The 14,990-nt window shown below is 36.3% G+C and overlaps 1 protein-coding gene across 9 annotated transcripts in view; it reads right to left on the minus strand.

Annotated features, from left to right (window-relative positions):
- LOC111046942 (ubiquitin carboxyl-terminal hydrolase 2) overlaps positions 1 to 13,901 on the minus strand; it is a 29,683-nt gene extending 15,782 nt beyond the window's left edge. The window contains exons 1-4 of one of the 9 annotated variants that reach the window (XM_039442621.1): positions 13,775 to 13,901; positions 12,755 to 12,858; positions 10,886 to 11,128; positions 9,409 to 9,507 (exon numbers count right to left, since the gene is read on the minus strand). In XM_039442621.1, coding sequence (XP_039298555.1) covers positions 9,409 to 9,507; positions 10,886 to 11,128; positions 12,755 to 12,784 — 372 coding nt within the window. In that variant the 5' untranslated portion in view covers positions 12,785 to 12,858; positions 13,775 to 13,901. Of the gene's footprint in view, positions 1 to 9,408; positions 9,508 to 10,885; positions 11,150 to 12,754; positions 12,859 to 13,583 lie in introns of all 9 variants that reach the window. The other 8 variants (XM_039442618.1, XM_039442617.1, XM_039442619.1 and 5 more) reach the window with 8 other exon arrangements.
- Between the last annotated feature and the right edge of the window lie 1,089 nt (positions 13,902 to 14,990).

Genomic DNA, 14,990 nt, shown 5'->3' on the forward strand with positions numbered 1-14,990 from the left:
TCAAATAAAGAACTGTAACTATCATGCTAGCTGAGAAGTGTAGATATAATATAATATAACTAATAGCTTGAAGTCATATCCGACAATATTCAAATGGCCCACAAATTGGGACTCGTTGGATAAATCACAAAGAACATGATAAGTTAGGTTATAGCTATGAATGGCAATGAATTGCAGCTATGCGCTATCTTCATTAGAATTATTCAAAGTTATGAATTGACCTTGGATAACTTCAAGGTTGATTTGACAGTTGATTTCAGTAATATACATTCGAGTCGTTGCATAAATAAATCTGTTCATGAATTGAGTAAAGCACTATTGTTGAAAGTGCACGTAAGTAATTCAGTGGGTTCAACATTGACCACTAGAGAATCTTAAAATAATTGACAATAAAATAAAACTTATGATGAAAAAAGGCAAATAATATGACATAAAATTTACGATACTCAACTTAGGATTTGAGAGTGCGACCACAGGCAATGAAGTGGGGAGAGGCCGAGATGACTGACCAGGACGCCCAAAGACGGCGAAATCGCGCAGGACGGCAATGTAGATGGACCAGTAATCATCACACAGGAAATCGGCATCCAACGATGAGGATCCAGCACAGGACGAAGACGGAGACAGGCGGGCGACAGGACCCAGGAAAAGCAATCCTCGTTTCACCCAAAACGAGTCTGATCAGAAGAGTGAAGGTGACTTCTCGTGGAGATCGCTCGCTATCGAGAAAGCCTTCCCAACATAGTGTTGGAGATGAGGGGACCCGAAGAATTCGGAATCGCACCGATAGTTCCAATATGTATAGACACAAGGAACTCTGGGTAGAGCTGAACAGGAGCTAGCTACCGATTGATCTTGACCAATGATCACAGTGACGTCGAAAAGAAATGTTTATTTCAAACAAGAGTTTATGAATTTACCAAATAGTAATCGTTTGAGATTTCTGAAGCAGAAATGGAATGGCAAATAACAAGCCAAGCAGAATTAACCTCACTTGAACACGAGACAATTTGCAACTGCAAGTCCTTTGAAAACTAACGAACAGAAATTTATGAATTATGTATCAAAAGAATGAACAATTTCTGCAGATTAACTGAGAGATTAAACATAGGTAAAATTAATTAAATACTTGAAAATTTGAGCAATGAAAGGGCTCACCGTCGCAAGTTTCAACATTTCTTAAGCAGGTCTGGGAGGAAGGAAGAACAAGAGTCAATGCCAACTAGAGCCAGCTTGACTAACAAAAACCAAATCAAAAAATGATGCAAAATGACAAATATAAATGCCAATACCAAAGATAGCAAGGATAAAGACAAAATTATGATTAAAAAACCATGACAAAATAGATGAACAATGTAAAAACAACATGACAATAAAAACTGCTCAACAAGAGCGACAAGTGGCGCGAAATTCGAACTGCAGAAGCAGACAGAACTGCGAGGCAATGAAATGGCGGCGATCGAAATTTAACATAAGCTGGGCCCCGTTGGGAAATTCAGGAATTTTCCAACATAAATAAAAAAAAAAATATGTTAAATGAGATTGTCGTCCATTGTGTCTTCCAACGGAAGCGGCGCAATACTGGAGAGAGCGCGCTTGAACACACCAGAGTCAGTCAGGATCATGACTACTCTGACTTTACCATCGGCACCACTTATGACTTCAGTAATGCGGCCAAGTTTCCACACAGCAGGCGGAGTGCCGGGGTCTTTCAATAACACCAATGTTCCAACGGTAATGTTGTCTGCTGATGAAGTCCATTTGACCCTCTTCTGTAATGTTACCAGGTATTCTTGAGACCAACGTTCCCAAAGCTGGCGAATCATCTCCGAAATTTTGAGCCAGCGATCAAGATGGTTGACATGTTTGGTGTGAGGTTGCCTGCAAGGAAGTGCATTAAGTGGACGCCCAATAAGAAAGTGACCTGGAGAGAGATAGGCCAAGTCCAGTGGGTCCTCAGAGAGTGGAACTATGGGTCTGGAATTGAGGATGGCTCCAATCTGAGCACTGAGTGTATACATATCCTCAAAGTTGAGAGTTTGCTTGAGAGTTACAATTTTGAAAATATTTTTGAAGCTCTTGATAGAGCGCTCCCAGAGACCTCCAAAATGAGGTGCACGAGGTGGAATAAAATTCCATTGGATGCGCCAGTTGGCAGCTGACCTTTGAAGCGAATTTTGAATTTGAGTGTCAGAAAGAAATTTGTACAATCCTTGGAGCTCATTATTAGCACCAGTAAAGGCAGTGCCATTATCAGAATAGATAGAGTTTGGAATGCCTCTTATAGAGACAAACCGAGTAAGTGCAGCAAGAAAAGCCTTGGTGGACAGTTCAGTAACTACTTCGAGATGAATGGCCCGAGTGGCCATACAAATAAAAAGAGCTATATGAGCCTTGCTAAATGAACGTGACTTGGGACCACCCAAACGCAGGTTAAATGGGCCCATATAGTCAATTCCTACATTGAGAAAGGGTGAACTAATGCCTACTCTGACAGCTGGAAGTTGGCCCATCATCTGTTCTGATTTAAGGTGGGAAAAACGGAAGCATTTAATACATGAACGTAGAATATTCTTGATAACACGCCTGGTAGAGGGAATCCAGAATCTTTGGCGTATAGCAGCCATGGTGGCTTGTACGCCGGCATGTGCCAAGCGCTGATGAGTGGCTATCACTAGAGCCTTAGTGAATTTGTGCTTTGCTGGCAACAATATTTGATGCTGAAAGTCGAATGGCACATCAGCATGCATCAAACGACCCCCTACTCTTAGCAAATTGTCATCATGAATGAATGGCGATAAGGGGAGAAGATTGCTTCCAGCATCAAGTTCCTTTTTGGAGCAAAGTCGGTTTAATTCCATGCCAAAGGCTTCTTCCTGAATTGACTGTAGTACGCGAATTTCAGCATCTTGAATCTCAGAGACAAGCAATTCACCTGCGTGCTTGTTATCAGGATGGCGCATGTTGTATACAAATCGTAAGAGGTAGGCTGTAACTCTAATCACTTTGTTTGGGTTAGAGATGCGGTCAATCAAGTTTGAAAATACTGGGTTAGGGATACAATTAACTAAAGCTACATTTGAGGAAGAAGAAACTATCAAATTAGAGGTAAATGAATCCCAGTGAGTTTGAGGGCTAGCCAGCCATGCAGGGCCATGCCACCACAGTTTGTTTTTACAAAGTTCAGAGGGGGTTGCCCCTCTGCTAACAATATCAGCTGGGTTATTTGAGCCTTTGATGTGATTCCAATTGAATTGTGAAGTAGTTTCCTGAATTTCAGCGACTCTAACTGCAACAAAAATATCCCCACGGTCAGGCATGGACTGAATCCACTTGCAAACAGTAGTTGAATCAGACCATAGGAAAACTTGTGAAATTTTTATGTTAAGTATTTTAAAAGCATTCAATACACGATTGATTAAGCGTGCTAGGAGCAGTGCAGCCTGCAATTCAAGCCTGGGGATTGACAATACTTTAAGAGGCGCTAAGCGCGATTTAGAACAAAGCAATCTAGTTTGCACTTCACTGGAAATAGAACGTACGTATACACAGCTTCCATAAGCGGCAGAGCTTGCATCTGAGAAGCCATGTAACTCAATAGTGATTTGAGTGTCTATTGTGAGAACACAACGTGGAATTGAGATTTGAGCAATATCCGGCAATTGCTGAAAAATACTTAGCCACTCTACAAGTAAGTCAGAGGGGAGTTTGTCATCCCAATCCAGCTTTAATAGCCATAATTTTTGAAGTAATATTTTGGGAAGCACAACCACTGGACTGACAAGCCCTAATGGATCATAAATACTTGCAATTACTGACAATAGCTCACGCTTGGTAACTGCAACCTTGTGTACATCTTTGTTCACATTAGAGTCAATGGATAATTCATCTGACTGGGAATGCCAAAATAACCCCAATGCTTTAGTAAGTCCGTTATTAGTGCCTGATAAAGGTTTGATATCAGATGTTTCAATTAAATGAGATGGAATTGATTTAATTAATTCTGGGGAGCAGGACCTAAACTTCCTAAGCTCAAAACCTCCGTTGTTCAAAGTTGAAATCAAGTCTTGCGCCAGCTGTGTGGCTTGTTCTACAGTAGGTCCCCCCGAAAAGCAATCGTCCACGTAGAAGTCCCTATGTATAGCTTGATAAACAGGGGATTCAGGTTCAGACTCTAATTCTGCAATCCTATTTAGAGTTCTAGTGGCAAGAAAAGCAGCTGGTGCAGTACCATATGTGATTGTATTTAAACAATATTCTTGGAGTGGGAGTGAGGGATCACTGCGCCAAAATATTCGGTGAAAATTCCTATCATCAGGATGGAGCCTCACTTGCCTATACATCTTTGCCACATCTGCTGTGAATGCAACCTTATGTAGGCGAAATCGTAAAACCGTATCAAATAAATCAGGCTGTACAGTGTGACCTTTGAAAAGTACTTCATTAAGTGAGATGCCAGTGTTCGTTTTTGCACTAGCATCAAAAACAACACGGAGTTTAGTGGTAGTGGAGTCTGGTTTAAAGACCGCATGATGCGGGATGTAATAAACCTTTTCATTATCCTTGGGAGCAGAAACAGGACTCATGTGACCTAGCTTCTGGTACTCATCCATGAAATCAGTATACTGTGCTTTAAGCTCTGGATGTTTTGCCAATTTGCTTTCTAAAGAACTGAAACGTTTTTTGGCTTGAAATTCTGACTGTCCAAGTGTGTAGAAGTTTTCTTTGCGAGGTAAAGAGACCATAAAACGACCATCATCCAGCCTGACCACATTTTCCAAATAGTGTTTTTCCATCTTGATTACTTCTGGTGATGGTGGCAATTGTTGATTCAGCTCTTCAATTTGCCAGAATTTTTCTAACTGATTAGAAATGTCCACACTGGAGATGAAATTAAAGTGTGCATCATGTGGGCGCACAATAGGCTTCTTAAGCTGCAATGAGCCAAACAAGATCCAACCCAGGACTGTGTTTTGTAAAATGGGTGATTTTGATTCAAGTTTGATTTGACCCTGTAACATTATATCCCCAAAAACAGATGCCCCAAGCAAGATGTCAATTCCCTTGGATTTGAAGAAGTTAGGATCTGCTAATTTGATATTATCAGGAATTTTGAATGCTGTAATATCCAAATCAAAGGGTGGCAAATTGAGTGATATTTTGCTTACAACTAGACATTCTACTGCAATTGACCACTTTTGATCAAATGACTTAACATTAACTTCATGAGTGATTGTTGATTTAGAAGGACTTTCAGACACTGTATGAATTAGAGTGTTCCTATGCAACTGTGGCAGAGATAAACGAGCAGCTAATCCTTCAGAGATCAAACAAGAGTCACTGCCAGTATCTAGCAATGCACGACATGCAATAGATTTACCCTGAGCGTCAATAACAATGACTTCAGCTGTTGGCATTATTGCTATTGAGGACCTGTGTGTTGAAGACACATTACAAATTGAGTTGATAGTGGCCTGAGCAACCGGATCTGTGACTTTAGTCATAGATTGCTGAGAGTTTGGAGCTACATTGGTTTCACCAATAGTGGATTGACTACTGTCAATTGCCTGTCCACTAGAATTGCTAGTAGAGCGTTCCCAAGTTTGAGCTCTACGAGTGGGATAAGTCTGAATAGAGTTGGAATTAGCCCCATTGAATGAAGCTCCATGTAACAAGGTATGGTGAGCCTTACCGCATTGACGACAAGCACCTGAACAGCTGTGTTCACGCGAAAAGGGCCTAATGCAGTTGAAGCACAAACGTTTTCCCTTGACAGCATCCAATCTGGCAGAAGGAGTAAGCTTAAGTAATGCGGCACAGTTGAATATGTTGTGATGATTGTCCTTGCAGAATAGACAAGACAGTGACTTCTGAAAATTAGAGAATTTATTGTTTCCATTTTGCTGTTGACCAATTGGTTTACTAGGATGTCCAGTAGCAGCCTTTGTGGAATTCTGTGAGACATTTGAAAAGTTGAATGAAACAGCTTGAGCGACTTTATGCTGAGATTCCAGAAAGCTCCATAAACCTTTCAATGAGACTTTATCTGCTAGAGCGTTGTGACGTTCCCATTCTCTAAGTGTTGGTGCATCAAAACGTGAAACAATAATGTACATATACAGAAGATCCTTAATTTCAATACCTAAATCAAGAGACTCAAGAGCATCAATGTTAAGCTTAACATGATCAATAAATATGCGCCAAGAGCTGGCTGATTTGGAATTAAGAGCTGGCGGAGCTAAGATAGCACTGACATGTTTATCAGCTATCAGCATAGGGCTATCATAACGTTCCTTTAAGGCAGCCCATGCTAACTTGAAGTCACCAGCTGGGACATTGCTGATTCTGTTCAGAGCTTCATCTGACAAAACCTGTTTCAAATACAAATATTTGATTTCATTTGAGACTGTTGGATTGTCAACTACAATACTGGCGAATGCAGATCGAAAATTAAGCCAGCAGTCAAAATTGCCATTAAATCTAGGCAGAGGAATTTCCGGTAATTTGAAGCCCTGAGGCTGAGGTGGTGCCACTGCTGGCGGTGTGTTAGCAATGATTGGATGTGGCACCACTGGTGCACCAGAAATTGCTACATTAGGTACATTGAAAAATTCTCTTTCAAAAGAAGCTAAGCCTGCATTTATTTTAGAAGTAATTGTGATAAATTTCTTGATTATGTCAAAATGTTCTGGCTTGAGTGGGAGTAATTCCTCTACTGTCAATTTTTTACTAATTTTATCATACTCAGCTCTAAGTTGTGCTATTTCATTTTTAGCAGTCAATAATTCATAGTAATTGCCTTCATCATTTACAGAAAAATTACTATAACTCTTACTAAACCACTCTACACTTTTTACAATACTTTCTATAGCACTGTGTGGTGCAGACAGTACACCATTAGAGTCTTCTTCATTGTCTGACATTTTTCTTAATATGAATGAAATATTATGATTGAAATATATATGTAAAAGATTGATACGACCTGAGGTACAGTTTAGTTCACTGAGACTGCGTTACACTGATAGATGTGTCCACGTTTGTGAGTAGTCCAATTGTGAGCCAATGAGTGAGTGGGAGCATACAATAGCACAGCTTGATTGTGCAGCTTGTTCCAGGCCCATATGCAGTTTGGATCAGTGCTGCCTCAGGTCGCAGTCGTTTCTGGTATTGACATGTCGCAGCATGCCTTACAGTACCAGCCAGTTTCATGAAAAATCACAAGACAAAGTGCATTAGCCTAGGTAGAGACTAACTTATCACAACAAAGGTAATTATAAGAATACAACAACTTATTTGGTGTTACTAAAATTTGTAAATGAATGGAGGACCTGAGATAAAGATAGAATTTCATCCATAGATTGCTGAAGCCATTGACGGCCCGGTGGATCAAATTTTTATGACAGAATCCAAGGGCAGGGCAGTGGACTGTGGATGATAGTTGTTTTAAATACCTACAAATAAATCTTTGAATTCTGTGCATAAAAATACTGATAGCTTGAATTGTGGTAAGTACGCCAATAAAAGACTAAATGAATCAACCAGATAAGATTTAATAATAATAAGATAATAATAGGCAGATGGCCACATACAAAGATTGAATCAAATATTTTGAGATCAATAAAATAATAAGTGAATTTATCTACTAAACTTCCAATACAAGTAACAAAAGATAGGAACCTACAAAAGATTCTGGATAGAATCATTAAACAATACAATACAATTAAATCAATCAAAATAATGTAGAATATGAGATAATATAATATGTAATACCTTGATGTAATTGTATTCAATTTTTATCAAGGTTGCATTTAATGTAGAAGATTGTAATTAGTACAATTAATGTGATGTCTGAACTCATAGGTTCTGTTTATACAGTATTCAAATAAAGAACTGTAACTATCATGCTAGCTGAGAAGTGTAGATATAATATAATATAACTAATAGCTTGAAGTCATATCCGACAATATTCAAATGGCCCACAAATTGGGACTCGTTGGATAAATCACAAAGAACATGATAGGTTAGGTTATAGCTATGAATGGCAATGAATTGCAGCTATGCGCTATCTTCATTAGAATTATTCAAAGTTATGAATTGACCTTGGATAACTTCAAGGTTGATTTGACAGTTGATTTCAGTAATATACATTCGAGTCGTTGCATAAATAAATCTGTTCATGAATTGAGTAAAGCACTATTGTTGAAAGTGCACGTAAGTAATTCAGTGGGTTCAACATTGACCACTAGAGAATCTTAAAATAATTGACAATAAAATAAAACTTATGATGAAAAAAGGCAAATAATATGACATAAAATTTACGATACTCAACTTAGGATTTGAGAGTGCGACCACAGGCAATGAAGTGGGGAGAGACCGAGATGACTGACCAGGACGCCCAAAGACGGCGAAATCGCGCAGGACGGCAATGTAGATGGACCAGTAATCATCACACAGGAAATCGGCATCCAACGATGAGGATCCAGCACAGGACGAAGACGGAGACAGGCGGGCGACAGGACCCAGGAAAAGCAATCCTCGTTTCACCCAAAACGAGTCTGATCAGAAGAGTGAAGGTGACTTCTCGTGGAGATCGCTCGCTATCGAGAAAGCCTTCCCAACATAGTGTTGGAGATGAGGGGACCCGAAGAATTCGGAATCGCACCGATAGTTCCAATATGTATAGACACAAGGAACTCTGGGTAGAGCTGAACAGGAGCTAGCTACCGATTGATCTTGACCAATGATCACAGTGACGTCGAAAAGAAATGTTTATTTCAAACAAGAGTTTATGAATTTACCAAATAGTAATCGTTTGAGATTTCTGAAGCAGAAATGGAATGGCAAATAACAAGCCAAGCAGAATTAACCTCACTTGAACACGAGACAATTTGCAACTGCAAGTCCTTTGAAAACTAACGAACAGAAATTTATGAATTATGTATCAAAAGAATGAACAATTTCTGCAGATTAACTGAGAGATTAAACATAGGTAAAATTAATTAAATACTTGAAAATTTGAGCAATGAAAGGGCTCACCGTCGCAAGTTTCAACATTTCTTAAGCAGGTCTGGGAGGAAGGAAGAACAAGAGTCAATGCCAACTAGAGCCAGCTTGACTAACAAAAACCAAATCAAAAAATGATGCAAAATGACAAATATAAATGCCAATACCAAAGATAGCAAGGATAAAGACAAAATTATGATTAAAAAACCATGACAAAATAGATGAACAATGTAAAAACAACATGACAATAAAAACTGGTCAACAAGAGCGACAAGTGGCGCGAAATTCGAACTGCAGAAGCAGACAGAACTGCGAGGCAATGAAATGGCGGCGATCGAAATTTAACATGTGCCTTTTCCAATAAATCAATAAATAATAGCTAAATTGTGAATTAGATGAAGTCACCTTGTTGACGTCCTGATGAAGACCTTCTAGCAGATACCGGAGAAACTCCTGGGCATCTTGCTGACTATATCCCGTAAATCTAGGCGCAAACCGCTGGATCTGCAAAAGTATATCACAAATAAAATTATAAGCTTATAGAACATAATATTTCACACATTAAAAACAAGAATTACGCACAACATAATCATAAACGCAATATTCCATAATTAACATGCAAAGCAAAAAAATCTGTTAAGAGTCAAATATTAAATAAAAATATTCACACTAGTTATATACTTATAGTATAATTCTGAATATTTCAGTCAGATCAATAATGAATACCGTCGAAATAAAGATGGCGAACCCGAAATAAATCCGAGTCATATTATAAAAGCTGTATTATTTTGAATTGTACTAGAAATGGAAATATTACTGAGTCATAATATTGCAAACCTAATTTTCCATTTTGATTTTTCTAGCAACAAAATTAGTCAAGAACTGATTCTTACATGCAGATGATGAATCTGAGTAGTTCTTTTCAATACTTATTCTTTCTATAGCTTCATTTCTATTATTCGAAACTATAAACAGAAAAAACCTGAGATGACATGTATCTGACTAGTATGTATGAGAGAGGAATGAAGAATGCTGAAATTTTTGTTTATAAAAGTGCTGGGGATTGCCATGTCATGTACTGGGGAAGAATTTGGAGTAAAAATTAAGGAAGAACTGGTGGACAATATGTGCTTACTATAATGACCAATTCTCTGCTCATTATGAGATTTAGAGTAACAATAGATTATATCATTTTGACAAATACAGCTGAATAATAATTATAATAAAAGACATATAATAATATTATTACAAAATAAATTATTGACAGATCAATATATATCACTGTCATATACAGAATGTTTCCGAACACCCTACCAATATTCCAGGGAAATCAAATTCACTAAAAATGTTAACGTACTTTTTGAAAAATCAACGGTTTTGTTTTCATTTGAGAAATACATTTTTAAACGGCCGCCATTTTATTTTATGAATTTTAAAAATAATCATAATTTTTCTGTAGCTCTGTCTAGTTGTCATAAATGTTTGTGCAAAGTTTCACCTCCGTATGTTCAGCCATTATAAAGGAAAAATTAGTAAATGAAGAAACAAAATGGCGGCTGTACGAGTAACCAAGGACTTTCGGACAGTTTGAAAATTATATTTAGATATGTTTCTTACCCATGAACAATGCCCTAGAATATTGGTAGGAAGTTCGAAAACACTCTGTGTATGCCCCCTAGGTGGTTGGAGGATGGTGCAAAATGAAATGGAAAAAAGGAGAATGGAATGAGAAAGGAAAATGAATGACCTTTTCTTCTTTCTTGGGTTTTTCTATCTTGAGTTTTCTGGGTTTTCTTGCTTTTTTCGTAGTAGGATCAGGTAAAGGAATCACTGGGGTTCGTTTGCGCCTTGAAGTAGGTGCAGAGTCAGGAAAGTTTTTTACCTGCAGTTTGAAGTTTGTAGGATCAGCACACGCCTTCTCACCAATCCAGATATCGCTGAGAAGGTCTGAAAATGCGCGTATCACATCTCCCCGGGATTCGGATCGAATGTGATTCAGGTATTCACCAGAAACAACGAACTCCCTCAGCAAGTCTGTGTTTGACAGGCACTGCACAATGGAGTTGAGGAAACACGTGTTCCCGATATTTCGCAGCCCTGTGAGGCCGGGACACGGCCTTGACCCCTGCGAATCAAGCATATCAGCCTGTGCAAAAAAAAACAAACGTTGAGGAAAGAACAACAATAGTAAGCCTACAGGACTACAACTAAATAGATAATATTACACAAATATGAGTAAGATTATAAAAATACAAAGAAATATCACACAATTACAAATATAATTTTATATAGAACAGTTTATAGTTCAGAAAGTTTTAGAGAAAAGAATATTTTTTACTTCAAATTCAACTAACTGTAATGTAGATTGTTGCCAAACAACGATCATGCACTTTTTCTGTTTTTGCTTGATTTTTGTGTTTTTTGAGAAAACAAAACTGGTTGTGAATGTAAATATGAGAATGAGCTAAGATGAATATGAGCTAAGATGTTGTTTAAATACCATGGAAATTGGCAATTTAGAACTTAGAACCAGATACTTCATAGACTTATAAGTCACAACATTTATGCAGTAATGGTATAGTGGTAAATTTTGCAGAGTGGTATGAAAATTGAGCTTTGGCTGTACTGGGTCTATTTACTACATACATAATACAGTACATAGGCATTGCATGTTGCACATCTATCTTGAAACAATTAAATTTATAATAAACTACTGAGGTTCAAGAATGAAACGTTAATGCTCAATAATAATTTACTTGCTGGTCTCATGACAATATTTGAAATTATTTAAGACTAGAATTGAGTGGTAAATGAATGGCATTACAATTATATTTTAAAATAATAACATACGTTTTTGTATTAAATTTTTTTTTTTGAAAACTAATATCAATTCTTCGTTAGAGATATGTGAGATGTAATTGCATCTGAACAGTTGAAACATTTGTGATGTCAAATTCATGGAACAATAACATAAAAGGCTACAGAACTATATGAGCACAGCAGACTGAAATATTTTTCCACATTACTCATTCATACTCCTCAATCAATTACTCATCAATTGAGTTCTCTGCGCTGAAAATCATAGTAGTTGAACACAACACACAAGTTATGCAGACAGCATTACTTGAATTCGTTGCAGGGATCAACATTTTTTCGAAGTCAAGAATATGTGGAGCAATTTCGAACCTAATTATGTTGGTGCATCCGAATGTACAGTTACAGTAGGCCTAAAGCAAATAAATTAATAAGTTATAATGAGACAGTAGCATCTCATTTGATACATGCAATTCTTGTGAAATGAGTAGAAGTCATGGTTGATTGATGAAAGTAAAATGGTCAATATGAATTCCATACTCCCAATGTATGGACATCTTGATTGATTTAAAGGTTAATCTATTAGTAGGTTTGAAACGGATAAAACATCTCATTTACAGAATTTCTTACTTACAAGAAAGGTGATTTCAAGTTTTGTTTTTTTTTAATTTAAGATTGACTAGGCTAAATATGAGTAATCAGTTATGCATCTCCTGGAAATCAATCGATGAAAATTTCTCATTCAGAAATGAGATTATACATACGGTAATAATAGGCCTATTATAGTTGTTCAGAGCTTGTAAGTATACATGTAAACAATATCTTCTTAGTCTAATGATATTATAGAAATGGAGAATAGATCCCTAAAATTTGGACTTACCGGCTAGACTGATTGTTAAAATTCAAAAGTTATACAAAGAAAATTTGCTTTACTAACCTCTCGAAAATGAATTGGCTCATTGTACATTCTTATTCGTCGTGAAAATAACTAATTTCAAAGAGAATTTATTTTCTTCTATAGTTTGAAATCTTCAACCATTCCTATAACAAAAGCACTACCACTTTAGAAAAAAAGAACGAAATTCAGTATAATATAGGTATATTATTAGAACTGCCCAGAAAATCATAACGATCATTTAATTTCATTTTAATTTTGAGGGTATAACAAAAAATAGAATAAAATGGTCTATTGAAATAGGTTCAATGGAAGAAATTATAAATATTGGACCTTGTACACAATAAAAGTTCTCAACCTTGTTAATCGAGAACTTACTACCAAGCTTAAAATCTATAGAATAAAATTAGGCCCTATAGTGAATCTATCCATCTAAGTTACTATCAAATGGATACAAATCTCTAATTATAAAAGAGAACATAATGAGATGGCAGTAATTCGAATAATAGAGCAACGATAATCTATTCACACTATAAGGATAGGAATAGTACGAGCTTTTCGCGTTCAAAGCAATTAACTTGGTAAGCCATGTAAAATTTCAAGAATTTGTACACATGAGCTCATATCCTAAAAATAGATTGTTAAGGAAGATAATGAAAGGTGTAGAGTGAGAATTTTGAATGTTAAGCATGAATAAATTAATTCATGTAGATCTTTTATAAAATTGGATTGGAGGTTATACATAGTTCTATAACCATAATAATCTGGTTAGAATTTGCGAATTCAAACAAGAGAGTGGAATGGATGGAACGATATAGAGTAGATTATGATTCACAAGCCTTAAATTAAAACAAAAATCAAAAACAATTACAGAAATTGCCTGTTCACTCTCATAATGATATGGAAGAAACGATAGGTACAGAAGCAAACGTGCATTAACCGAAAACAGAAACTATCATCAACTCTAAAGTGGGTTAAAACAAAAATTAGCAGTTAATTTCACGAACACAACGATTAATTGATTTAGAAAATCAATTATTTAATAAATAGAAATTCACTTGCAACGTATCCAGGTTAGCTAGAAATTAGGAGACACTTTGAGTAGACGATGGGTCAGTTTCTCAGTTATGTACAGTCTACCGTCGTCTACACTTCACAGTCTGTACAGTCCAGTCCTGCAAAATGCGAATGAGAACACTGGCTACAGCGTTCCTGGTGTGAAAGTTGAAAACTACATAGCAAAATTAATATTTTTATTTTATATTGTATAATATCTTTTAATATTCAACTTTCAAATTGAAACTCTGTATGAAATCAATCATATGAAAATATTCTCATTGATTATGGATTTCTTTCTTCGAAATTAATCTTCTGACCATGATTTTGTTCACTGAATTGATTCTGTAAGGAATGGCGCTTCATTCAAAGAATTGAAAAGAATGTAGTAGGTACCTAGCGCACAATGAGATGGCAAATTTAAGATATAATTATCAATTATTGACAATTATGATTATCATTATATATATAAATATTTATAGGATCCAATAGGATGAAATTGAAAGCATAAAATATCAGTTCGCATACGAAAAAGTTGTGATTGATCGATTGCTGAAAGTTCAACACATTCATGAATTCTCAACATTCTTTACAATGATTATTAAATTTTGTATCGAAAGTAGTGTATAGAACTTTTTTTTAAATATAAATTTATGTAATTTAGTGTACCGTAATATTTAATCAATTAGGATATAACTTACCAAACCAAACTCAACTGTTCACATAAACTTCAAATTCGTGTACCGTACTCACTCATAAATTTCAAGATAGACTGACCAGATAACATAGAAGAGTCACAGAATAAGTATACTGTGATAGAGTGGACTCCTAAATCTGCATTTATATGGAGCTTATAAGTTTGAAATTGGAACCTCATAATATATCAATTCAATTTTTTTTCAATTCAAAATTCTTTATTCTTTAAAATGCACTATACAATAAATATATTTTACAATATATTTTACACTATACAATTAGTATTATTATTACTAGAATACCCCTACAAGACTATACGTCTGTGTGTAGGGGTGAGTTCCAGGTTACCTACTGGTTCTATAGTGAGGTCCACGTTATAATGGCAGTGGATAAAGATAGAAGAATAGCGATGCCGATTCTCTGCATTAGTTAATTATATTTCTACATTGTCAAAAACATAATTGGCGTCGTTGAGGACCTAGAAAAGGATAGTACCACCGGCTTTGTCGAATGATAGACAAGGATA

Source organism: Nilaparvata lugens, chromosome X (genome assembly GCF_014356525.2).
Source record: "Nilaparvata lugens isolate BPH chromosome X, ASM1435652v1, whole genome shotgun sequence".
NCBI classification, from domain to species: Eukaryota; Metazoa; Arthropoda; class Insecta; order Hemiptera; family Delphacidae; genus Nilaparvata; species Nilaparvata lugens.